Source organism: Stegostoma tigrinum, chromosome 28 (genome assembly GCF_030684315.1).
Source record: "Stegostoma tigrinum isolate sSteTig4 chromosome 28, sSteTig4.hap1, whole genome shotgun sequence".
NCBI lineage: Eukaryota > Metazoa > Chordata > Chondrichthyes > Orectolobiformes > Stegostomatidae > Stegostoma > Stegostoma tigrinum.
This window is the reverse complement of record NC_081381.1, coordinates 32,224,149-32,249,783: the sequence shown is the minus strand read 5'-3', so window position 1 is coordinate 32,249,783 and position 25,635 is coordinate 32,224,149. Positions and strand designations below refer to the sequence as shown.

Below are 25,635 nucleotides of genomic sequence, written 5' to 3'. Positions count from 1 at the left end.
TTCCATTCTTAACCATCAATTCCTTTGAAGAGGTTCAAAACTAGAGGACGCTAAAACTGTTTATTGTAACTACTTTTACATAAGTGGACATTCAAAGCAACATTTGACAATACAATGAAAACCTACCCAACGAATATGTACTTGTAGATAGGTCAGTAGGATACTTGTAATTGAGTGGAACGATTTCACTCAATTTCAGAAAAGATTTACAAGGATGTTGCTAGGTTGGAGGGTTTGAGCTATAGGGAGAGGCTGAATAGGCTGGAGCTATTTTCCCTGGAGCGTCAGAGGCTGAGGGGTGACTATATAGGGGTTTATAAAATCACAAGAGCATGGATAGGGTGAATAGCCAGGGTTTTTCTCCCGGTGTGGGGGTGCCCCAAATTAGAGGTCATGGGTTTAAGGTGAGAGAGGAAAAATTTAAAAGGGACCTAACGGCAACTTTTTCATGCAGAGGGTGGTGCATGTGTGGAATGGGCTGCTGGAGGAAGTGGGGAGGCTGGTCCAATTACAACATCTAAAAGGCATCTGGATGGGTACGTGAATAGGAAGGGTTTAGAGGGATGTGGGCGAAATGCTGTCAAATGGGACAAGATTTATTTAGGATATCTGGTCTGCATGGACAAGTTGGATTGAAGGGTCTGTTGCCATGCTGTATATCTCAATGACTCTATGATTGATATATTCCAGACAATGTTGAATAAGTAATAGGTCTCCAACCAAAGTGGCCATCTCATAATTTCAAAACAGTCCAGATGAAGCCAATATTCCAGAGTGAGTCAGAGCTGTAATTTGCATCTGGGCAACTTGTAGAAACAGCTAGCAGAAACCCATTTTAATTTCTGCTTTTGCTATAGTGAGCCAGAAGAACTTAGTAAACGATCCAGTTTTTCTAAAAAAAAGGTGTAATTATTCTGTCACAATTGGATTTGATCAAACTCACGCGGAGAAAATGATCATTTGACACCATGAACATGTGCCATTTGTGTTTTGCTCAGTAAAATGGAGACATTGATATGTGATGAAAAAAAGTGACATCCAGCAAATGATTAAATGGGACATGTTTGAACACAGTCTGTGTACAGTCTTAATGAGTGTTTGCCAAGAATACTTGGACCCATCAATTTAGCCCTTTGGAACTCTAATATTTGAACAGCTGCTTTCCATATTTTACTCCTTGCTATTAATTTGTATAATTTGGCTTCTTCTCTTTGGACCAAAGCCTCTTGTAAGAAAACGCTTTGTTTTGGTGCTGGAATTAAGAAGTCTCACTGGCAATGTCATTCCTGGCTCTGCTGTTGGTTTTGCTCTTATCTGATCGGACAATGCTGCACAGAGCCATGATATTGAAGTCACACTCCTTCCCAGCATGGGGTCATTCAGAATAACTACTTTGATGTACCAGAGAAGGCACTGTGCATCCTGACTCATTTTAAGCAATATTATCTGTCAAAGTGCCATAACAGGAAGGTCAGTGTCAGCCCACATTATATCCCACAACAGGAAGGTTTCGATGATCATCCCCAGTTTCTGGGTTGAACTTGTATTCAGGAGCTGTAGTTCAAATTGAATTACAGTATCAGTTAAAGGAAGTATGAAATAAATCAGAAATGGTGAAGTAGTTGGCAGTTTTAACGTTCCCTTCAGATTAATGGCATGCTCCAGTTCCCGTATTGAATGAGAAGCCAATCGACGAGCTGCACACTTGAGTCCATCTTTGCCGACCTCACACAGCTGTTAAAGCAGCTCAGCGATGGAGAGCCAGTACCTGTCTGAAGGCAATTACAGTTCCCCCCAGGCAGCTGGGATACAGGGAGCTAAAAATGGTGCAGCAGTGGATCCACTTTGTAACTACTGAAGATTTGAGTCATAGGACAAACAGTAACTAGTGGATTTATGGGATTGGATTTTGTCACAAAGACAAAGGTGGTTCTAAAGGCAGGCCTGGAGGCAATCTCTCACTGCTGGCTGGTGTGTCAGTCTCTCCTTCTGATTCTGCTTTGGCCCGTTTTCAGGGAGGCAGCTTCCAAAAGCTCGCAGCTATATAACTGTGAGCAACAGTTAGTCTATTTGACACGAAAACAGAAATTGCTGGAGAAGCTCAGCAAATCTGAAGTGAGCTTTCCCAGCAATTTCTGTTTTTGATTCTGATTTCCAGCGTCTGCAGTTCTTTTGGTTTTTATTTAGCTAGTCAGCTTGGCTCTTAAAATGCTGATTTAAAACATGGCACATTGTTATAATTCCAGCTGATGTAAATACTGGAGGAGTTAGACCTCAGGAAGAAACCTGGCTCATAGACTTTAAATTTTTTGAAGTTCTAAACATTAGTTCAATTACTCATTTCACTCCCAAGAGTCTGCCAGTGTACCTTTCACTCAAAAGAGAAAACATTTAATAAACAAGAAAAATTTGAATTACATTCAGTGAAACAGAAATGATGGAAAGATTTCATGACAGACATAAGGAGAGGATTCAAATTTACATTATTCCCTCTTTCTTAGCAAAATCCTTTCAAATACTTATCTCCAACTATCCCCACACCAAGATTTCTTACTCAGCCTGGCATGGTTTTGTTGTCGCCAAATTCTGCACATTCATTCGATGCTTTTTCTTTTGGCTGCTATCCCTCCCTGGTGATAGATTGAATATTAGCTTGAACACCACAGTCATGTTGATCTTGAAAGGAAGGGGTCAGGATTAAATATGAAAGAAATTGAACTATTCTCGAACAGATTAGCTTTGAACTTGCTCGTAATCAGCTGGAAGAAATTCTGGTTCAAGTATCTAAGGTTGAGAAGCTAGGTGAGGACGGTATTTACAGAAGTCTATTGGGGATAGTGTTGGCCAGTGGTCTGCACAGGGAGTAAGAGGCTCACTGTGCAGGTTTAGGAGGAGAAATGTTTTGTGCTAACTGCATGGGACAGCTCCTACCCCAGTCAGGGACCGATCTAAATGAGTCACTTTATAAAATGTGAAATTATTTGACAGTCGATGTAGCTTAGAAGGCTCCGTACCACCCTGGGGAGATTATCCAGCGTGCTATAATTAATTAGTCTTCGCATCCTTGTGCTGCACTGGGGAAAAGATCCAGCCAGAGTTTGATTCTCAGTCATTGCACACTAGCCATGTCAGAAAATGCATGCACATCCCAAACAATGGGTAAAGACTAAAAACCTAAAGAACTGCGGATGCGATAAATCAGGAACAGAAACAAAGCTGCTGGAAAAGCTTAGAAGGTCTGGCAGCATCTGTGAAGGTAAAAATAGAGTTAACGTTTCGGGCCCAGTGACCCTTCCTCAGAACTTTCCGACCCGAAACTACTTACTTCACAGAAGCTGCCAGACCTGCTGATCTTTTCCAGCAACTTTGTTTTTGTTCTGGGTAAAGACTAACTGTGTCATCCCATTGTCTAGATTCACAAACATTCATGAAGTCCATAACTCAATAAATTCTTTCATCTTAATTGTTAACATACTCAAGTAATAGCATTCTAAACTCAGGTTCAGTTCACTTGTCTAGGCTAAGTGTTGAGGCTGTGCTGCAGTTGTGGGAGCTGCAGTTCTTTGGTTGTCACATTAAGTGCATTGTTCAAGAGTCTTAGCCAATATTTGTCCCAAAAAGGAACTCTTATCTGCATGAATTAATTGCACTCCCAAATGATTTATTTGTTGAAATTAGTTCAATTGTTTGGGGGCATTCTGCAGGAGTGATGAGGCGCAATAAAAGTACAAATCTGTCTCCCTTCAGGAGCATGAAGAGTTAAATACTTTGCTCCATTTTCTAGTCAATATCATGGCGAAGTCCACTTCATGTGCTTCCTGTTGCAAGATAGTTTGATCCTTTGATTATGTGGATGCTGGCACCAGTTCAGTCACTGCAAGTTTATGCCATCATTTGTAACATATACGCTTTTAGTTGCACAGATTGTTGCCTTAAATCTGAATGAATCATTAGACAAAATCTGTGGAGTGTGATTAGCCTTTCGTTGTGTTCTTGAAGATGTTTATAGATATGCTGATCAACATAAGCCAATCCTTTTGACATTTTTCAGTTCCATACATTTCTGCTTTCCTTAATCTGGATCTTTGGCTGAAGTTCCTGAGACTATGGGCTTTTGCCAAAAGTACATTTCCATGAGTGAGGCCGACAGCGATACATGCCCATGTCATGCAATCATACATCAGAGAAAGAGACCATTGAACCCATTATGGCTGTGAGCTCTTCAAAAGAGCTGTTCAATTCATGCCACACCCCTGCTCTTTCCCCTTAGCCCTGCAATTTTTTTTCATATCCAAGAATCTATCCAATTCACTTTTGAAAGTTGCTATTAAATGTGGCTCTGTCACCCTTTCACGCTGTTCCAGATCATAAACAAGTTGATATATTTTAAAAAAACTCACCTCCCCTCTGTTCAAATTATCTTAATTCAGTGTCCATTGGTCATTAAGCCTCCTGCCAATGAAAACAAACTTCTTATTTATTCCATCAAAATATAATTTCAAATCACCCAAGGTGAGCCAGATGCCAGTTTCACTCACACCATGTGATATCAAGAAATGGCATTGGATATAACAAAGGCTGTGGCTCTGACAATATGTTGGCCGTAGTACTGGAGACGTTTGTTATAGAAATGCCTACTTCCATAGCCAAGCTGTCGCATTACAGCTGCGATACTGGCATTTACCCTGTGATGTGGAAAAATGGCCAGTTATGTCCTGACCATAAAAAGCAGGACAGCTCCAAGCCAGCCAATTACCACCCTATCAGCCTGTTCTCAACCATCAGCAACATGATGGAGGCAGTCATCATCAGTATCTCAAGTGTCGGTATCCTCTCCATTGCTTTACTTCTGAGTTTCATGTCACTTCAGCCCTGCACATCCAAGTCTAGGTATTCAAAAAGAGAACTAGCCAAAACCCCAATCTCCCGAAGACATTGTTGGAGTGTTCTCTGTAATCTGGAAAAACACCTGCTCGCCCTCACCCTCTGATTTCTGCTCCTTAGCCAATTTTGTAGCTGTGCACTTATCGCTCCATTAATCATGTGGCTTCAATTTTGCTAACAATTCTGTTAATTAATAGTGTGTCAAAAGCTTTTTGAAAATTTGTATACATAATAGCCACCACACAACCTTCAACAACCTCCTCTGTTAATTCATCAAAAGAAGTTAATCAACTTAAAGGTATTGTCTCCCTTACCATAGAAAAAGAAAGACATATTCTGATCCCTCCCTCTACTTACCCATTCTTTATCAATGAATGCAGATAGTAAGTTCACAGGACTAGTCAACAATGGAGGAATCAATCCAAGCTCAATCTACTGTTCATCCATTAAGCACATTCGTTTTCTGTCTGCAGAGATTGCAATAGAACAACTAGGAGCAGGAATCTTCACTTTGTTTCCTGTTTTCCAAATGTTTCTACTGAAGCAAACACTGAGTAGCAAAAATAGCACAGGTTAGGGGCTATGCTTGTTCATAGAATCTCTACAATGCAGAAGCATGACATTTGGCCTGTTGGGTCCATGCTGACCCTCTGAAAAAGCATCCCACCCCAACACCCTGGATTTCCAATGACCAATCTACCTAACCTGCACACATTTGAACTGTGTGAAGAAACCAGATCCTCTGTGGAAACCCACACAGACACAATCTACAAACTCCACACAGACAGTCATCTGAGGCTGGAATTGAACCTGGGTCCCTAGCACTCTGAGGCAGTAGTGCTAACCATCGAGCCCCCATGTGGTGAACCAGTTGCATTTGTTTCAGCTACATCCGTAACTGACGATTAAAGCCATGTTTTCTTTCCATCTGTCTGTCAGATTGCAGGGAGGAGCAATATCCATGCACCAGACTTTATTCTGTGCACAGACCTTGCAAACAATGCCTCAAGAGCCTTTGCTTTTACAGGTAAGCACTCTTGGTTTTCATGATTTACCGTTTTCAGAAAGCTTAACTGATGTCCACTTCTGCCTTCCACTTAAACTTTAACCTTTCTTACCCGTAATGCTAGTTTGAGTCTGTTGTAGGTACCAGGCTGGGTGTCACTCCCTCTACTGTACTCCTTCTCAGAGTAACCTGGGAGTGTCACAGCAACAGCAGCCGCTTGGTTTGAATAATGCATCAAAGTGTCAGACTGGGTGAGATGAGGCTTGATCCATGTCACTGAGCTGCATATTTAACAGCGCATGAACGTCCAGAGAAAAATTTCATGCCAGATTCATTAATTCACTGTGAGTGGCTTGTCTTCGAGGAGTGGCGCAAAAATAACGAGCATGCCACACATCAGCGACCTGAATGAAATTCACTGTCGTCTCCATTTCCCATTTCCAGCCACAAGTCTGAATGTGCATCTTGTACCCAAAGGTGTCTCAGTGGGGAGTGAACGGCTTCCATTTTAAAAAATCTGGCCGAGTGGAAGCAGAGCAATGAGAGGTGTTAAAGGGAGGTTGTATTTTTTGATCTTCAGTGTGATACCTTGGAATTCAGAAGGAGAAGGAATGCTTCTCCCGATCTGGAGAGCTTTTTTTGGGTTGCTCCTGCCCCTACTATCCCTCTTCCCCCTCACACCAGCATCGGTTTGTTCAAAGATTCTGGACTGGCCCCTCACAACACATTGCTTGATGCCAGCCGCCGTGTCCTAAATCAGCGATGCCAAGTAACCCTGATCTACCCTACCTCTGTCATCATTCTCACCAGCCTTGGTCTGAAGACAGATCTCAAGCGTTAAATTGAGACTCGATCTCATTCTGTTTTCCTCATCTTCCAGATACTTCACCCACCAGGGCCACACACCCCGACTCCATGCACTAATCCCGAACCAGTATAGAATTAGCCTCAGTAGCTACAAAGGGCACTTCAGTAGCCCAAATCATGGAATCCTGGCAGTGTAGAAGCAGGCTATTCTGTCCATCAAGTCCACACAAACCCTCCGAAGAGCATGCCACCCAGACCCACTCCTTCTACCTTACCCCCGTAACTCTGCATTTCCCATCGGTAACCCACCTCGTCTGCATATCCCTGGACACTATGGGGCAACTTAGCATGGCCAATCCATGTGACCTGCACATCTTTGGACTGTGGGACGAAGCCCACGCAGACAAGGTGAGAATGTGCAAACTCCACACAGACTATCGCCCCAGACTAGAATGGACCCTGGGTCCCTGGTGCTATGAGGCAGTAGTGCTAAGCACTAGCAGCTTTCCAGATCGGGAGAAGCATTCCTTCTCCTTCTGAATTCCAAGGTATTCACAATTCATGTTGAAGCAATATCAAAACCAGCACATAATCTTACGCTTTTTAAAAACCAACCTTTTTTTTGTAAACAACTGCACGCTTATATGTGGGAGGCAGCTGCAATTGAGGCCAACAACTGCAGGATGGAAGTAATCACACTTGAGACAAGTCAGTGAATCAGAGGTATTGCCAATCTTAATAACAGGTCCTTATTCATGCTTTGTATCTGTTTTGCCAAGCCTTTGATCCTTAAGTGGCTCAGTGTCACGCAGAGATAGCAATAACTGTTGGTGCTAGAGCCAGAGATAACACAGTGCGAAGCTGGAGAAACACAGCAGGCCAGGCAGCATCAGAGGAGCAGGACAGTTGATGTTTCAGGTCGGGACCCTTCCCAAAATGTCATCTTTCCTGCTCCTCTGATGCTGCCTAGTCTGCCGTGTTTCTCCAGCTCCACAGTCTTGTTATCTCAGTGTCACACTTTGTTATATAATGCTCCAGTGAAGAGCTTTGGACACTTTATTATGTTTAAAGGTGCTACATAATTGAAAATTATTATTGCTGTTTTTGGCCAAGGAACCAGAAGCTTCTGCCTCTGCAATAAAACTGTTTAGCACCCACAAATTTCCCATGGTCCTGTAAGAACTGGGTTTAAACATTACATGTGATTCCTGTATTCCTTGGCAGAATATTCACAATTCCTGATATAGAGTCATAGAGACGTACAACTTGGAAACAGACCCTTTAGTCCAACTTGTCCGCGCCAACCAGGTACCCTAAATGAACTCAGCTCCATTTGCTATAGAACATAGAACATAGAAAAGTACAGCACAGTAGAGGCCCTTCGGCCCACGATGTTATGCCGTGGAATAATCCTAATCCAAAAACAAAATAACCTAACCTACATTCCCCTCAATTCACTGCTGTCCATGTTCATGCCCAGCAGTCGCTTAAATGTCACTAATGACTCTGCTTCCACAACTACCACTGGCAAACTATTCCATGCGCTCACAACTCTGTGGGTGAAGAACTTCCCTCTGACGTCTCCTCTATACCTTCCTCCTAACACCTTAAAACTATGACCCCTTGTGGCAGTCAATCCTGCCCTGGGAAAAAGTCTCTGGCTATTGACTCTATCCATGCCTCTCATTACCTTGTACACCTCGATCAGGTCACCTCTCTTCCTCCTTCTCTCCAGAGAGAAAAGTCCGAGCTCAGTCAACCTCCCCTCGTAAGACAAGCCCTCCAGTCCAGGCAGCATCCTGGTAAACCTCCTTTGCACCCTCTCCAAAGCCTCCACATCTTTCCTATAATCGGGCGACCAGAACTGGACACAATATTCCAAGTGTGGTCTCACCAGGGTTTTGTAGAGCTGCATAACCTCGCGGCTCTTAAACTCGATCCCCATCTACAACCACTCTCTGCCTCCTGTAGGCCAACCAATTCTGAATCCAGACAGCCAAATCACCCTGTATCCCATACCTCCCGACTTTATGAATGAGCCTGCCGTGGGGAACCTTGTCAAATGCCTTGCTGAAGTCCATGTATACCACATCCACTGCTCAACCCTCATCAACCTGTCTCGTGACCTCCTCAAAGAACTCAATCAGATTTGTAAGGCATGACCTGCTCCTCTCAAAAAGCCATGCTGACTCCCTTTAATCACGCTATGCTTTTCCAAATAGTCATAAATCCTATCCCTCAGAATTCTGTTCAAAACCTTGCTGACCACAGACGTAAGACTGACTGGTCTGTAATTTCCAGGGATTTCCCTATTCCCTTTCTTGAAAAGAGGAACAACATTTGCCTCCCTCCAATCTTCCGGTACGACCCCCGTGGAGCGTGAGGAAGCAAAGATCTTCGCCAGCGGCTTAGCAACCTCCTTTCTCGCTTCCTGGAGCAATTTAGGATAAATCTGGTCTGGCCCTGGGGACTTATCAATCTTAATGTTTGCCAAAATTTGCTATACCCATCTGTACCCATCCAGATGCCTTTTAAATACTGTAATTGTACCAGCCTCCACCACTTCGTCCTACCGCTCATTCCATACACGCACCACCCTCTGCATGAAAATGTTTCCCATTACATCCCTTTTATTTGTTTCCCCTCCCACCTTAAACCAGTGCCCTCTAGTTTTGGACTCCCCTAGCCTGGGTAAAAAGACCTTGGATATTCAGCTCATCTGTGCCCCTCATGATTGGATAAACCTTTATAGGGTCATCGCTCAGCCTCTGACGCTCCAGGGAGAATAACCCCAATCTATTCTACCTCTCCCTGTAACTCAAATCCTTATATCTGCTAACATAAACTGCCTAGGGCCATGTGTGCAGGGAGATCAGGGTTACCTGCTTTGCATTTCACTCATTAACACCTGCCTTTCAGTCTTGAGAAAGTTATATAGTGAGGCCTACATTTTCCAATCCTTCCTGTGAAACAGAATCAGAGAAACTGACCCTTAACTGGAAATGCGAGGCTGGCACCTTTTACCCTGCTTGGGTCTGGAAAGAGCCTGCAGGCACCTTCACTCTGCCAAGGTCCCATTGTGATGAAAGCCTGGCATAACATCATTCAATACCAGATCACAGAGTGACCTCCTGGAAGCATGGTAAGAATCTTTAAATTGGTTCTGGCCCCAATCTCTATATCAGCTATAGTTCAGTAAGGATCTGATGTGGGTTATGAATAGAAGAAGGTCCAGAGATTAAATGAAATCTGGAAATAGAAGCCACTCTGTACAAAAGGTAACAATGGGAGAAGCATCTCTGGTTCTACAGCTTCTGTTGATTTCTACACCCATCATTTACATTGCCTGCTTTGCAGCCTTCGCAGGGTCTATGTGGTTAACAAGGAAGTCTGTGTCCGCACTGTCTGTGCCCATGAGGAGCTACTGAGAGGTGAGTGTGAGGCCTCAGAACCACAGTGGAACGGCGAGTTGTGGCACATGGGCAGGCAGATAGGTACATGTTATTTTGGGGCATTGCAGATTTCTCTCAAGGTGGCACTGGCCATCTGGACATCCTTCTGAGAGGCCTGGAGTCAGTGCTGGTTAGTTTCAGAATGTATGCCGAAGCATTTCATAGAATTTTTCTCATCGATTCATAGAATCCCTACAGTGTGGAAACAGGCCCTTCAGCCCAACAAGTCCACACCAACCCTCCAAAGAGCATCCCACCCAGACCCATTCCCCTGGTTTGCCATGTTTAACCCACCCAACCTACACATTCCTGGAAACTTACGGGCAATTTAGCATGGCCAGTCCACCCTAGCCTGCACACCTATGGACTGTGGGAGGAAACTGGAGCACCTGTAGAAAACCCACACAGACACAGAGATAACATGCAAACTCGACACAGACAGTCACCCGAGGGTGGAATCCAACTGGGCGCTGGTGGCCCCTGGCGCTGCGTGCCGCCCTTCTGTCTTCATCCCACTGCTTCTGGCCTTGAGGGTGAGAGGTGTGGAGTCTAATGAAACCTCCGTTTCTCACTGTGCTATAGCCACTATTAGAAGGTTCAGTCCTATTCAGTGTTCCTGAGCTAGTGCATGGCGCATGTCTTTGTCAGGACATCATGCTCGTGTTCATCTACTATTATTTTCTGATTCATTCACGGGATGAGGGCAACACTGGCTAGGCAGCATTTATTGCCCATCCCAGAGGGCAGTGAAGAGTCAAGCATATTGCTGTGCGTTACTTGTCGGCGAGACCAGGTAAGGATGGCAGTTTCTTTCCTCAAAGGACAATCGTGAGCCAGATAGGATTTTCTTTCCCTCCAACAATTGACAATCATCATTAGATTCTTAATTCCAGGCCTTTTTTTAAATTACTGATTTCAAATTCCTCCATCAAACCCGGGTCCCTTTACCTGGGAACATTACCTTGGTCTCTTGGTTTATAGCCCAGCGATAATACCATCAGGCCACCCCCCCAATGACACAGAGGGTAAGCTAGAGCAGAGGGTGATAGCAAATGGAGTTGATGGGGCAGTCGGTTCATTTACAGATTTTTGTTTATGCTGAAGTACTACAAATTGCTGAAGATGTTGTTTGATTTAGAAATGGTGGATACAGACTCACCTGGACAGGTAGACTGTTAGTTGCTGGAGAAAGATGTCTGCCAGAGAGCTTTCTCCATGTTCGCTAATGTTGGCAATATTCAGGGATGGTATGGTGCTTCCAGGACAAGGATTGAGTGTCTGGAAGGCTGAAAGAGCGGCAATCTTTTTCTACAGCCAGCTAGAAATTGTGTGCCTTTCCCCCAACAATGATCCCATCGATCTGTGTACAGCTGAAAGAGTGGGGCACGTCCCATGGATGAACACACAGCTTTTTATAAAGAGACAAATCAATTATTGACTGCACTCTGTGGGATCACACTCCTTTATAGAGACTGTTCTCACCTTCTCCCTCTCTCTTGCAGCTGACCTGTGCCGAGACAAATATTCCAAGTGTGGGGTCATGGCCAGCAGTGGGCTGTGTGGTCAAATGGCTTCATCGTGTGACAAGAGTTGTGGCTCCTGCTGAGAAGGATAAGCAAACCGAGAACGGGCCACGCATGGAGCCTTGGTCCAGGAGACAGAGGAATCTCCGTATATATCAATAATATTACATTAAGTAATTTAGAGGGATCATTTTCATATTTCTGTAACTTTGATGGTGCTGGGGGATTTTTCATATTATCCTCAAGATAACATCCATTCTTCATGGTGCACATTATGTAAATAGTTATTTCTGTTTGGGGAGGGGACCACATTGATGCAGTTACACATAAAACCTTGGGAATTCGATCATTCCAACATTTCACCCTGTGGCCACAGCAAATTATGGACCAATCTCTGCCCTTTCTTGTTGGTGTACTGTGTTCACCTGGGACAGAGTCGCTCGCCCAGAATTTACTCTCCGTCTCTTATCTCCCTCTTCATCGAGATTCTGCAGATTTCCTTCCTATTACCTGTTGCTGACCTGCCTTTCATGTTTTGTGTCTGTCCAGAGTTTTTAGAATCTTCTGAAGTTTGTGCAAAAATCTAGAAAGGTGCGAGACATGTGCAGTTGGAAATGAAACAAACCCTATGGCTGGATTCTGAAGGCAGCCTGAGTGATTCACGCAGCAGCAATCTTAGTGAGTCACTCCTGAATGTGCTTCACCTTTGGAGGGACAATTTAAACCCAATTCTGTTCCTGAACTCCTGGCTGATCGCACGCCACCCATACTATCAGGGCAAAGTCAGGAACCAGTGTGTGAACACATCCCAAGTAGACTTCAACTCAGCCCATACTGATCCTGTGTGGCAGCTGGGTGGAAGAGTTGACACTTTAGCCATGAAAGTGATGTATGAGCTTGACCAATGAGTTTTTTTTAGATCTCTTTGTCAAGGATTTTAAGTGGTGTGTTGTCTTAAAATAACAAATGGCAAACCATAGTATGAATGAGTTATGCATTATCTTCAGGTGATTCCCAGAACTTTCTGTTCCCCCCACCCCTATCTAGCCAATAACTAATCTCCTCCCTACCCTCCACTGTGCTGAGTGGGACACTCGGTTTAACTGGTCACCATTAGTGACTCATCTCTCTGCCCTTGCATACGACTGTTACTGTTGTGTATTTTTTTTAAACTGCTCATAATTAGTGTGAACAAATACTGTAATTGTCAATGCTGCACACATTGTGGTGGGGGCACTCACTCTTTCACTACTATGGTCACCACTGGCACGGAGCTGGAAGCTTTTCCCATAGAGACATAACAGCTTCCCAAGAATGTGGCTGAGAATGTGACACAAGGCTATAACTCAGTGCCAACCTTCAAAATCAATCTCTTTATGAACAGACAATGAAGGCTGGAAATGGAACACACCATCTGGTCTATCAAGCCCACATCTTTCACAGAACCTGAAGAAGCTTTGCTATCAACGACCCAACCCTATCCACTTAATTTTTCGCACTCCATGTATAACTTATGACTTTATTAACTCTATTAACCATCAGAGGGTAAATTCTGTATAAGTACTCCCAGAATGTCAAAGCCAGTCAGACGAAACACTAGAATATCTATCCAACCTCACGTCTGCATTGTCACACTAGTCTCCTGCCTCCAAATTCATTGATTCCTCTGAAATAAGTTGATAATTTCAATCTGTGCATATCCCTATTACCTATAGTTCTGTTCAATTAGATTTTTATCTGGCCCCCTTTTTGAATGGTGACAGCTCCAATGCTCGTTTGATTGGAATGGAGAGGATTAGGGGCAAAGATATATTTTTAAATAATGCGAGATTTGAGTAGGCAATAAGACACATGCTGCATGTCACAATACACAGTACTGCTAAATGTGTAACAGCTCTGAATCCCTCCCTCACCAAAACATGTCTGGGTAATATTAAGAGGCACACTTAGTGCATTTTGAAATAAGTATTTGAGAGAGAATGTGCTCTAAAGTATTCAATGGATGTTTACACACAACTTTATGCTTATATCTATACAATTATTAGAATTCAATTGAATTCCCATTCGCACTACTAGTCACTAAGCAGCCTTGTAGTACGCTCCTGGGCATACACCCAGACTTGTAGCACACTCCCTGAGATTAACACAACTGGCTTCACTCCTGCTACTTTTTTTCAACCTTTGGTATTACTGTACAACCTCATTACATTCTCTTAGGCAGCTGTGTCTCAGACACATTAATCCTTCTCCAATTTAAATGGTGCAATTTCAATTCAGGGATCTATATCTGTCGTAATTACAGCCTGGATATGAGTCTGCAAATATGAACACTGAAATGCTTCACATGCTTATTTGATCTGACTTCGTACGTCAATCAGCAAAGCAGTTTCAACAATATCTGTTAAGCTTTTATATATTAATATCAAATGTTTCTGTTCCAAGATCCTATTCACTGGACTAGCACATTAATCACTTGGTCACACTAAGACTTCAGGAGGTTGTCATATCCCTATGCATTGCCAAGTGTGAACATAAATGTTTACTATCAGCTGAAGCTATCCCCTCTGTAACTCTCCTCAAGGAAGACAGCACTGTAACAGCCTAGACTCAGCAGCTTCTTGGGTGGAACAGTGCCTGAGCTAAAACTGGATTCAGAGACTTTTTTGAGGAGTTCAGGGTATCTTCAGTTTATCAAACTTGACTTTGTATTGCTTTTGTTTTTGAAGTGCTCATATATAATGGTGCTTAAACATCCCTAAGTTTATCAAGGGATTACATTTCAGGCAAAGTTTAAAGATACAAAGAGATCTGTCATCCGACAGTGTCCCTTCATCCTGTCTTATCCTGCAGTGAGTGCACTGCTTTGTCTTGACACTAATTCATCAGTGGGAATATTCTATGCTGCAGCCAACAGCAGTTCTTCGGATAAAAGAGGATTTGTGTGCAGGATGTGTTTTGAGGCTGGGAGTTAAATTGGAATATGGCATTTTGATGGAGTGAAACAGGATTACTTGCTTAGTGGATTTTCTCTTGAAACTTCAGCTTTTTCCCAGGAGATAAGGAGCAGTTTAGTAATGAGATCAACCATATTTAAACTGAATAAACTGGAAATAAGGCAGACACAAGGCCTAAATACAGGGGCCTAAAGGATGTACCAGCTGTAGGTTCCATGGTGGAATCCTTGGCCCATCTTATTTGGACCAGACCATGTGTTCTAGGAAACAAGGACGGGACAAGGATCTCAAGCTAGTTGGCAATTCAAGCGCTTGCCCAGTAGTTGGGATATCAAATGTTAGTTGAAAGCTCATGGTGCAGGAAAATGAGCACAATGACCATGCTCAGCTGCTGAGTACCCACAGCATGCTTCTCAGAAATATAGGTTATTGAATGTGTTAGTGACATCTAAGAGGCCAATTTTGCCAGTTCATAACCTATGAACTTGTTCTTTTCCTGCAATGTTTATGAAAATAGCCCACATTAATAATGACCTCTGCTGAGAAAGGAAATGTTTGCAGGGCCATAGTGAAAGGACAGAGGACTGTAGTTGATTGGGCAGCTCCTTCAAAGAAAGCAGGATGGGTAAAATGGCCTCCTTTTATGTTCTGGCTTTTTGATTCCAAAATCAACAATCCATTGTTGCAGCCAGTCCACCAGCTAATGACTAGGTAATAGTAGAAAGGAAAGGGGAAACTTCTCCCACCCAATAGCTCAGTTATCATCTACAATACCCCAACGTGCAGTTGAGCCATGCTGCCCAGGAAGATTCCATGTCTAATCTGTGTTAGGTTAGTTGATCTCAGCCCAGCTGGTAGTAACAGAGGGCTGCGATGGGTCTCAGTATTCCTGGGTTAGTTAAGTTCAGACTCCTAACTACTATCCCAGCGGATGATGCACATTTTGGGATATCAGGTGAGGATTAGATTGATCCTTATTGTGGTGGAATATCTACTAATGCTCACAACACAGTCTGATAAATGAAGTGTGGTCACTTGGGACAACATTTTGAGGATGGTCAGTGGTTATGGATCTGTAACTCAGCAGAAATAGCATTTTAAAGAAAGGAAGGGACAACATTTGGCAGGAAACTGAAATAACAGAAGCAAAAATACTGCTTCACCTCTTCTCAAATCTGTCAGCAGTAAGTTAGATAAACAAAACTTGAGATGTGCTTGCTCTGAATGTTCTTGAAGTACCAATAGGAGAAGGTGCCACAATATGTGCAACTGAGTGAGATATTTCTGTGTAATCTGATTCATTCTATAACTGATATATCCTGTTTTTGTACAAAAATAAAGTCACTTAAATAACAGGCTTCCTTTAAGTCTCCCATTTGTATTATTACAGTACTAGACTAACAGATCGACTATGTTCAGTTTAACTGTCCCTCTTCCACTGAGACAGTGGGAATCTACGATATGCATGGAGGTCAGGCTTTAGGATGGGGAGATAGCATCTGCAGTCCTTGCTGGAGTCAGAGTCAATACAGTGTGGAGCTGGAAGAACACAGCAGATCAGGGAGCATCAGAGGAACAGGAAAGTCAACATTTCGGGTCGGGACCCTTCTTCAGAACAGCAGAATGGGAAGCCTCAAGTGACCACGCCATTACATAGAACACAGAGTTCCAACTGTGGGTGACGACCCAGAGAAAGGTCACAAGACTAGGTTTTCTTGGGTCATCAGTTCTAAGCAATTTTCACACTGGGATAAAATGACATTGGAATTTCTAAAACAGGGTGCACTGGGATAAAGTTTGTGAATCACTTGTTTAGGACAGGAGATCTACAGCAACTAAACTTGGTTCCAAGTCAACATTTCAAACCAAAGTGTGACATAAACTTTCTGCAGGAACTGGACTACTGCTAAAGAAAGAACAGAAAAAACCTGTTTAAAGCATTCAGGAGGATTCAACCCTCACTATTTATTTTCTACATCACCATACACAGCAGTTGTACCCATCAACTCTTCAATCTACCCCTCAGAGCAATAATAAAACACTTAAATAGAAAAATAACACTGAGGAACATTAACCAGCTGACTGAGTGTGGTTAGCAGATCCAAGGAATGGGACAGTAGTTAAAGCGGTAACACACCTACAAGAATAGCTACCTCACATTCTCAAAGGCAACACAAACATGTCACATTTTGATATAACTAGGTCAGAACAGTTTTCTTCTTTGATCTGGTGTTTTGGCAAAGAGTGCTGATTGAATGAAAAGTAACTGTGTGATAATGAGGGAAAGGCAGCTGTCAGCCCTTGTTGGAATTGAGTCATGCTCTCGGTGCCTCAGCATTTTTCAACAAGTTTCCTGGTGATCATTGCTCTCCGGAAACAACAGTTGGATATCTCTTGCACAATATTGCACCGGATACTTCTGGCCCTTAGGGTTCATACCACCAGACACCAGTCTGCCTAGTATTGGCCATCTGACTGCTGGGCATCTCTCATGCATCTTGGCCATCAGAAGTGGTCTAATATCTCCTAGTAAAGACCCCTCAAGGTTTGAGAACAGGACAGCAATAATCCCTTGCAAGGTTCCGGAACTGTACCATGAACCCTTCACATGGCTCTGGACCTCAAGAAAGTGTAAAACATCTTTCAGCATCTGTCAGAATCAATAAGTCACCAGTTCACAAAATGGTAGCTGCAACACACTTTTTGTGTTCCTTAACATAAGGGTCAAGAAACCACAAACAATTAGTTCTCTTGTGGCCACTTCAAGTTGATAATGAAGCTATCACCACTTAGCTACTAGGAAACATCAGAAACAACAAACCTAGAAAACACTCATTATTTTTTAAAAAAGAACACAGCAAAAAAATAGTATTAGCACTGTTTGTATTGATTTCTTCTTTAGATAATGAATAGAAGATCTTTTGAAACTTTAAATCTATTTTTAAAAAAAATAGAACATAAGAAATTATAAAACCCTAAAATCTATTAATCCAGACAGAAGTAGATGGATCTGGATGGAGACAATCCAGAAAGCTGTTAAAGTGTTTACATTTCACCATCGATAGCATATCAAAAGATATGTCAGACAATGGAGCTGGTGCATTTAAATTTCCAATGTTTAACGTTAATTACACAATACATTAACATTAATATAAATCTCCAATATTCAGTTTCGGTTAATAGTTCACTCTGGAAAATGGTCGAAACACTGACTTGTAAAAATACATCCAGATACATACAAGGAGATGAACATTAGCTGCCTCTAACAATTACTTTGGTCTTGTCAACTGTTTGTTATTGCAATGTCTCAAGAGTACATTTGTTTTATGGACACAGGGTCAAAGAGAAGCTGTGACAATAAATCCTTGACAATTATGGAAAAATAATGTATTTTGAAGAACAGGCAATTTATTAAACTAAAGATACCCACAAACCCAATTTGTTACATGGACTCTAAGTTACAAGCAAGAAAAAGGGGTTCTAGTAGCATACAAATATAGTTGGACCTTAGCAAGCCCTCTGTGGACTATCAGTGACTATCTCCTTGGGTGTCAGTGTGTAATCCACCATGCGTGATAGAGCGACAAAAAGTCTATGAAGGTCCTGGATTCAAACAGAGGTCAGTGCTGAATTAACTGGTCTTAGTTAAAGCAGTGACAAGAGATATCAGTCAGGATCCCTGCTCCTGACTTTATCCATCAGATCCTGTGGTGAATGTGTGCTTGTGTGGCTTTTAAGCCAGGCTCGGTTGTAATGTCCTTCTCCTTCCTCCAACAGTCATATGATTAATCACTGGGCAAGTTACAAAAGGTCCATAAGGGGAAAAGCCTCTCCTTAACGCAAGGACATAAAGGTTCCTATTATCACTTGATCTAAGTCAGAAATGAAATTAAGTATCAAAGCTGGAAACTTCTAGCCTGAATGGTTCACTACTGCATTTATCACTGACAGCTCAGGGAAGGTCTAAGATCATATCAGTAAAACTGTTGTTAAACACTTGTCCAAATCAACAAAATTCTATTGTATTTCTTGTTTTAAAAAGACTCAAGTTCTTTAAAAAGAATATTTTATACTGGAATATTCTGTTCTCTCCTGCTAACTGGAGCTGGGTTTACCCAGCATTCATTTGATCTAGCACCACAGTAATCTGCATTAAAAAATACAAAACACAATTTGTATAAATTGCCCAAAAATGGTTGATACAACTGGAGAAGCTAACGGTGCATGCTCCATCGACTGGAAGCATTGGATTAAAATGCTAATGCTGGGAGACAAATGCAAAATAAAAACTAAAATCATCCTCTCTGTATTCCATACATTGTACTTTGAATAGCCACTAGTGAAAATGAACATTTTGCTGCCAATTGTCACCACTTCCGTCTGCTTCGATCCCATGGGATTTGTTTGAAACACAGAGGCATTTTCCCCTAATTCGGACCAACATCCATCTCCTAACCAACATCACTAGAGACTGGTCATTGCCACCACGCTGTTTATGGGATATTGCTCTGCACATTTTTGGCTCCCATCTTTCCTACATTACAATGGGGATTACGTTTCAAATAGTATGTTGGTATGGTGGGACTGCTGCCTCACAGCGCCAGGGGCCCAGGTTCAATTCCACCCTCGGGTGTCTGTGTGGAGTTTGCAGATTCTCCCTGTGTCTGCATGGGTTTGCTCCAGGTGCTCCCGTTTCCTCCCACAGTCCAAAGATATGCAGGCTAGGTGCATTGGCCACATTAATTGTCCATAGTGTCCATGGGAAATGCAGGGTTACAAGGATAGGGTTAGGGGGACGAGTCTGGGTGGGATGCTCTTCGGAGAGTCGGTGTGGACTTGTTGGACCGAATGGCCTGTTTCCACACTGAAGGGACTTGATGAAAGTGCTACAGAAATGGAAGTCTTTCCTCCTTGCTTTCTCTGATGCCAATTTATAGGTGCTTCTGACTCTCCCTCCAGTACACGGCATTGAGTCCTGCCAGACTTGACTAAGCTTCTTTCTGAAGAAGGGTCTAGGCCCGAAACATCAGCTTTCCTGCTCCTCTGATGCTGCTTGGCCTGCTGTGTTCATCCAGCCCAACACGTTGTTATCTCTATTGTCAAAGAAACAAACCAGTTCCTGGCTCCTGCTGCCAATACACACAGATCAGTGGCAGACACAGAGAGTCTGAGTTGTGATGTATTCTTCACAGCTGTTGAAAATTATTCAAAAACCTTAATAATTAATGTCAACTCCATGACACTCTCCCAAAATGAGGACATGGAAGTCTCATTGTAAAAAAAAATAGATTTGTCCAATTAGTAAACAATAGGCATGGTGGCTCGGTGGTTAGCACTGCTGCCTCACAGTGCCAGGGACCTGGGTTCAATCCCACCCTCGGGCGACTGTGTGGAGTTTGTGCATTCTCCCTGTGTTTGCATGGGTCTCCTCCAGGTGCTCTAAGATGTGCAGGGCAGGTGGGTTGGCCATGCTAAACTGCCCAGGGATGTGTAGATTAGGTGGGTTGTCGGGGTATGGGTCTGGGTGGGATGCTCTGAAGGTTGGTGAGGGCTGGTTGAGCTGAAGGGCCTGTTTCCACACTTCAGGGAATCTATGATATCTATGGTCTGAACAGGAAATTAGCAATTTGAACCTAGTGCTAAGGTCCTGTTGATGCTGAAGGGCGCCATGGCAGGAAGATCTCTGGGAACTAGTGGAGACCCAAGCTAAGGCTGGATGTGTTTTATGTGTTTTCTCTTAGATACCAGGTATCAGAGCCCTCAAACCACAGGGAAAAGCTAAAGCTAAAGTGCTCATTGACACAGAGCACAATAAGGACAGAAGGAAAGGGGAGCCATTTCTAGTTAACGTAATTCAGAAGTATGGCAGTCAATGTTTCGGGTATAATCCTTCTTCTATCGTCCAACAGGTTTATTTGAAAACACAAGCTTTCGGAGCCTCTCTCCTTCTTCAGGAGTTACTGAGATAGGTGGTATCAGACACAGAATTTATAAGCAAAAGATCAAAGGGTCACACAACTGATTAAAGATGTATTAAACAAACCTGAGATGCTGTTAAATCTTTACTCAGTTAAAAGGTTTTAAGTGATTAATATGTATATTTAAATCCCCAAATTCATTTTAAATCACTGTCCTGAGAGAACTAAATATGTTTTATCAGTGTAAAGAAGTGACATTTTAGATCAGACAATGCAATGATAGATGTGATAACCATTAAGAAAGGACAGAGATTAGCACTAGCAGACCTGTGTTATGCGGTACATTAAGTTTAAATTCCTGACACCAACGTTTAGGAGTTAAATGATCTCATTTCAGTGCGTTTAATCCTCCTGAGCCTGAAAATTGGTTTATAGATTTGAAGTTTGTTGCCGTTTTTGTTATTAAAATGGGAAGGGCAGACACTGAACAAAACTAGGCACCAAATATTTGATTCAAATTGACTTCCTGCTAGAGGGTGTCAAAAGGTAAATTACTTTGATCACTTCCCCAAACATAATGGCCAGTTGGGACAGGCCTTCATAAGGAAAGTGGTAGTGACTTGTTTCTGGGAAAAGGAACACGAGGGTAACAAATGGAGAAGCTTGTCTTGTAACAATGACAAGGTGACAGCTGGGGAGTCCGCTGAACACAGTCAGCTGCTGAGGTGTTGGTTTGGATCAAATGTTACTGGGATGGACGAAGGGGTCCATGACTCTACTGTCAGTAGAGATATGGTGTGTGTCGTGGCTGATGAAGGGAATGAAAGGTGATATTCTTCCATATGGATGCTGCGAAGTACAAAAGACGGAATTAGTTCCCGGACAGGACAGAGTGGGAATACTGAGGCTGGCGTCTCCGGAGTTCCTGTTGCAGTTGGCCCTTCAAGGTCGAAACCTGCAGCACATAACAGACAACAACAGAGTGAAACCACAAGACAGCTCTTTCAAAGACCAAGCAGGGACACATTCAGAGTCAAGATGTAGTGGCTATAGGAAAGCCTGGCTACACAGGAGATTTGCTGAGATAAAACATGACCTAAGTGCAGCTTGGAATGAATGAAACTTGCCATGCCCACTCTGGCCATATTCCCCCTTCCACAAGGCATAAGCCATGCTGTCAAACAACATCTTAATTACTGGTGTTATGGTAAATCATACACTCCTGTCTCAATCCTCACTCCATTCAGAAAAATCACACCTCTGTAACGTTTTACAGATCACCACCTTGTTCTAGTCTCTATACTTGACCCCTTGTCAACTTAGTATTCCTGAGGCCAAGGTATTTTCGATTTTGCCAGAAATAAAGATGCTTTACAATAAAGCAGAGGTGAAAACTTGCGACAGATCTGTTCTTAAGATTTAAATAGAGATCTTAAATAACAATCATCGAGGTAAAATTTATCACAATTGTGAAGACGGTTTATCTAAGTACACACAGCCTGCATTGTTATCTAAATTAGACACTGAAATTCCCGAGGATGCTGGAAATCAGAATCAAAAACAGAAACTGCTGGAAAATCTCAGCAAGTCTGGTGGCATCTGTGAGGAGAAACCAAAGTTAGGTTTCAGGTCCAGTGACCCTTCTTCAGAACTGATTCAATTCTTAGGAAGGGTCACTGGACTTAACTCGGACCTGTTTTACCTAACCATCATGCACAGGCACTTCATAATTTTGGATTTTCTACCAAATCTCTCCTCATCTTAGAGCAAAACCCAACTCCTCAAAAACTTATTTGTGTGACTGAAATTCCTCACCCTTGACAAGGTACAATGTTGTGCTGGCGTGGTAAATTGTACTGAAGTGGTATTCTATATCTTGAGTTGATAAGAGTACACCCAGAAGGAGCACATACTCCTAACAGACACTATCCTGAGGTAATTTGTCAGCAGTAGGATAGAATACCATGAACCTATTTCCCATTGTCAGTGGAAATCAGGCTCATCCCAACGCTACCTCAGCTATTTATGGAGTGGCTGCCTTTGTGGAAGTAGTACAAACTTACAAAACAAAAATCAAACAGCCTGATGTTTATAATCACCAGGCTCTACCTTGGTCTCTGTTCAGTTAGCTATTCAGGAACTACTGAACTAGTTGCTCCTGGGTTAGAGATCACAATAAATCCTAATCTTGATGCGGTTGTTAAGTGAGTGTGGTAATTGAGCTATGACTAGGACCAGGCTGGTCTGTGATCTCAAAGCACAGTCAATATTCACTATTTAAGTTCATTCATCCAGAATGGAGAATTGGCTGAGGGACCAGGAGGTGCTACATCTACTAAATCTAACCCCAGTATGATGCACAGTTTTCAGAGACAGGAGGAGAGAAACCCATTCTGGCTACCTGCTCCTCGAGCCCTTTCACGCGCTGCCGATGAGCACGTTCCCGCGCCTCCAGTGTCCTCTCAGTCTGTAACTGAGTCACACGCAGTCGTTCTGTTTCCTTCTGGAGCTCCTGGCGGTGGTGGGCTGCAGCTTCAATCAAGCTCTGAGAGTGAGACTGCTCCATGTCTGCAAGCTGGGCCTGACAAGGGAACAGCAAACAGTCAGGGAAGGCAGGTGAAGGGAAAGCAGCCAGGGAGAGGGAGGGAGGGAAAAGATCTTCTCTCTCTGAAACTCAAACTCACAGCGGATCCCAGCTCCGAATTCGACCACGTGCAACATTCACAGATTAAACACCGTCTCAGGTTCATTTTACATGGAGCTTCTGCTGATCTGCAGACTGGGAGAACATCTTCAGCTCTCAGTAACATGAAAATCACAACCCTGTCATTGTTACTCTTTGAGTTTCCGAATCAGGAAAAAGCCAAAATTAACAAATCAGTCTCCATGATAGGCCTCTGGGCCCAGGCTGCAAGCAGAGTGAGGGGGATGAAGCTGGTGGGTGTTCCAGGAAAAGCTATGTTCTTGAGCTGCAAACTGACCAACACCAGCACACAGAAACACTGCTTTAACTTATACCCCATCACTCTCACCGTACAGAATGGGCAGGCCGCAGTATTTGTGCATGGAAAGGTCAAACAGGTACTGGAAGAGTGTTGTAAATTATATGGGAGTATTTGATGAGAGTGCAGGTAAGGGTGGGTACGAATGGAACTGGATACTAGCAGGGCTAGGTTCTAGCAGACTATAATACGGTCACCAGTTGCTGATGAAGCAGGAACTGAATGGCCAAGTGTGACCCTGGGGAGCTAGTTCTGCTGCCATGCCATCATCTAAAAGCGCTTTAAAAATGACTTGTCCAAAGGCCAATCAACAAGGTCGTCCACAGAGAAGTGAGCGTTTTTGCTTTGTTTTCCCCGGATTCTTCCCCAACCAGGGCTCGGCCTGGACGAGCAGGGACCTGGTTGTTCCTGGCCCTGTTTATTTTGGACTCTCCACCTGGCCTTGTAAAAGACAAGAACGGCTCCTCAGAAAGCTAACTGTGGCGGAAATGAAGAAGTTGGTCTGGTGTTTAATTTCCGAGTCTATAAGGGAATCTAAGTGCACTGCCAGGCAAGGTACCCTAGCATCCAGAAGTTGGGGTCACACTGGCAAAGGATGGAGTGGGGGTGGGGGGAGGGGGGGTAGTTGCCTGGCAGTGATGTGACCCTAAACACCAATGGTACCCCCCTCCATAAACTATGCGAGGAGATCCTGAGCCGGAAGATACCACACAGGCTTCTCCCAGACCGACCCCTCTGCGGGTGGCTGGGGGGGGGGGGTGCACACTGAAAGGAAGAGGTCATGCACAGTGACAAAAAAAAACCCCGATGGTGCTAAATGAACACCCACTGATGACCAAATCTGTGTATAACGATTTTACACTGAAAGGAGATTAACTGTTTAGAATCTGACAACTGGAAACTTGGCCCATCAGTGACTAAACGCTTAGATTGTTTAAATTGTGACTTGTGTGACTTTGACAAGAATCCACCACCACCTGTAAATATAGCCCCATGCGCTTGACTTTAGGGCATCAGGAGTGAGAATCTGTTTCTTTTTCATTCATTCATAGGATGAGGGCAAGGCCAGCATGAATTGGTTATTAATTGCCCCCTGAGAAGGTGGTGGTGAGCTGCCTTCCTGAACCACTGTAGTCCTTTTGAAGGTACATACATGGTGCTGTCAGGGAGGAGTTTTAAAGATTTTGATCCATTGAAGAAGGGAGAAGAGCAGCGCACTGAGAAGTCAGGTTGAAGTAAGGCCTGAGGAGAACTTGCAAGCGGTGGTGTTTTTGAGACCTTGCCTTTCTCGGTAGAGGGGCTGCAGGTTTTTGCCATACATCACACACTGCTGGCATGACAACAGCATCAGCACAAAGGGAAGCCATATTTGAGACCCTGGCACCATCTGTCAGACCAAGCCAGTCTGATTCAAACATGGCAGCTGCACTCACCAGGCTAGACAAAATCTTCCTCCTAATATTCTGTAATTCCATCTTCAAGGATCAGCAACAAGTGGAAAAAGAAAAAAACTCATTCTCGTATGTGACATGTTTCCCAATCAGACCCTTGCAGTTCACCAACAACAGACAAACAGACCCTCCATTTATCAGCCACTCATTTACTCATTCAATGCTGTTAGAAACTTGAGGAGCCATGACACAGCAACACGCCCAAGTTTAACCCATTTCAGAAGATGTCTCATCATAATGTCAAAGTCTTTCCTCTACCAGAGGCATATCCAATCATCTCTTGAACCTACTGCATTGCTCACTTCAAAATCCTTCCTTGGCAACATGTTCCATGATTGGAGAGTAAGCAAAGGGATGTAGCAGCCCTCACACAGGGGGTCTGGTCACACACTTTGAAGTGGCTTGTTCAGCATTGGTCCTCCCGTTCCCCCAGCTGTCATCTGTGGTGCAAAGTAGTCGTTGACGTCTGAGGGCAGCCATGCCATATGCATTACTTTGACAGGACAAACCAGTTGAGGGTAATTGCTGGGTCTCCTACCGTCTGCCCTGGCCTGAAAGGACTGATTCCAGCAGACAGGCAGTTGTGGGCAATCTAAGGTCAAACAACCTCAAAACTGAGTCAACATCGTGCTGCAGAA

The 25,635-nt window shown here is 43.4% G+C and overlaps 2 protein-coding genes across 8 annotated transcripts in view; one reads left to right on the top strand and one right to left on the bottom strand.

The window, feature by feature from the left end:
• Positions 1 to 15,981, top strand: part of mfap2 (microfibril associated protein 2) — a 55,547-nt gene extending 39,566 nt beyond the window's left edge. Inside the window, exons 6-8 of the mRNA XM_048561448.2 lie at positions 5,824 to 5,911; positions 10,055 to 10,128; positions 11,652 to 15,981. Coding sequence (XP_048417405.1) covers positions 5,824 to 5,911; positions 10,055 to 10,128; positions 11,652 to 11,755 — 266 coding nt within the window. The 3' untranslated portion in view covers positions 11,756 to 15,981. The remainder of the gene's footprint in view (positions 1 to 5,823; positions 5,912 to 10,054; positions 10,129 to 11,651) is intronic.
• Positions 15,982 to 16,557: 576 nt separating this feature from the next.
• The window catches only part of LOC125466511 (rootletin-like), a 103,660-nt gene continuing 94,582 nt past the window's right edge, over positions 16,558 to 25,635 (bottom strand). For all 7 annotated transcript variants that reach the window (XM_048561093.2, XM_048561095.2, XM_048561090.2 and 4 more), the window contains 2 exons: positions 22,946 to 23,125; positions 16,558 to 21,499 (listed from right to left, as the gene is read on the bottom strand). In XM_048561093.2, coding sequence (XP_048417050.2) covers positions 21,416 to 21,499; positions 22,946 to 23,125 — 264 coding nt within the window. In that variant the 3' untranslated portion in view covers positions 16,558 to 21,415. The remainder of the gene's footprint in view (positions 21,500 to 22,945; positions 23,126 to 25,635) is intronic.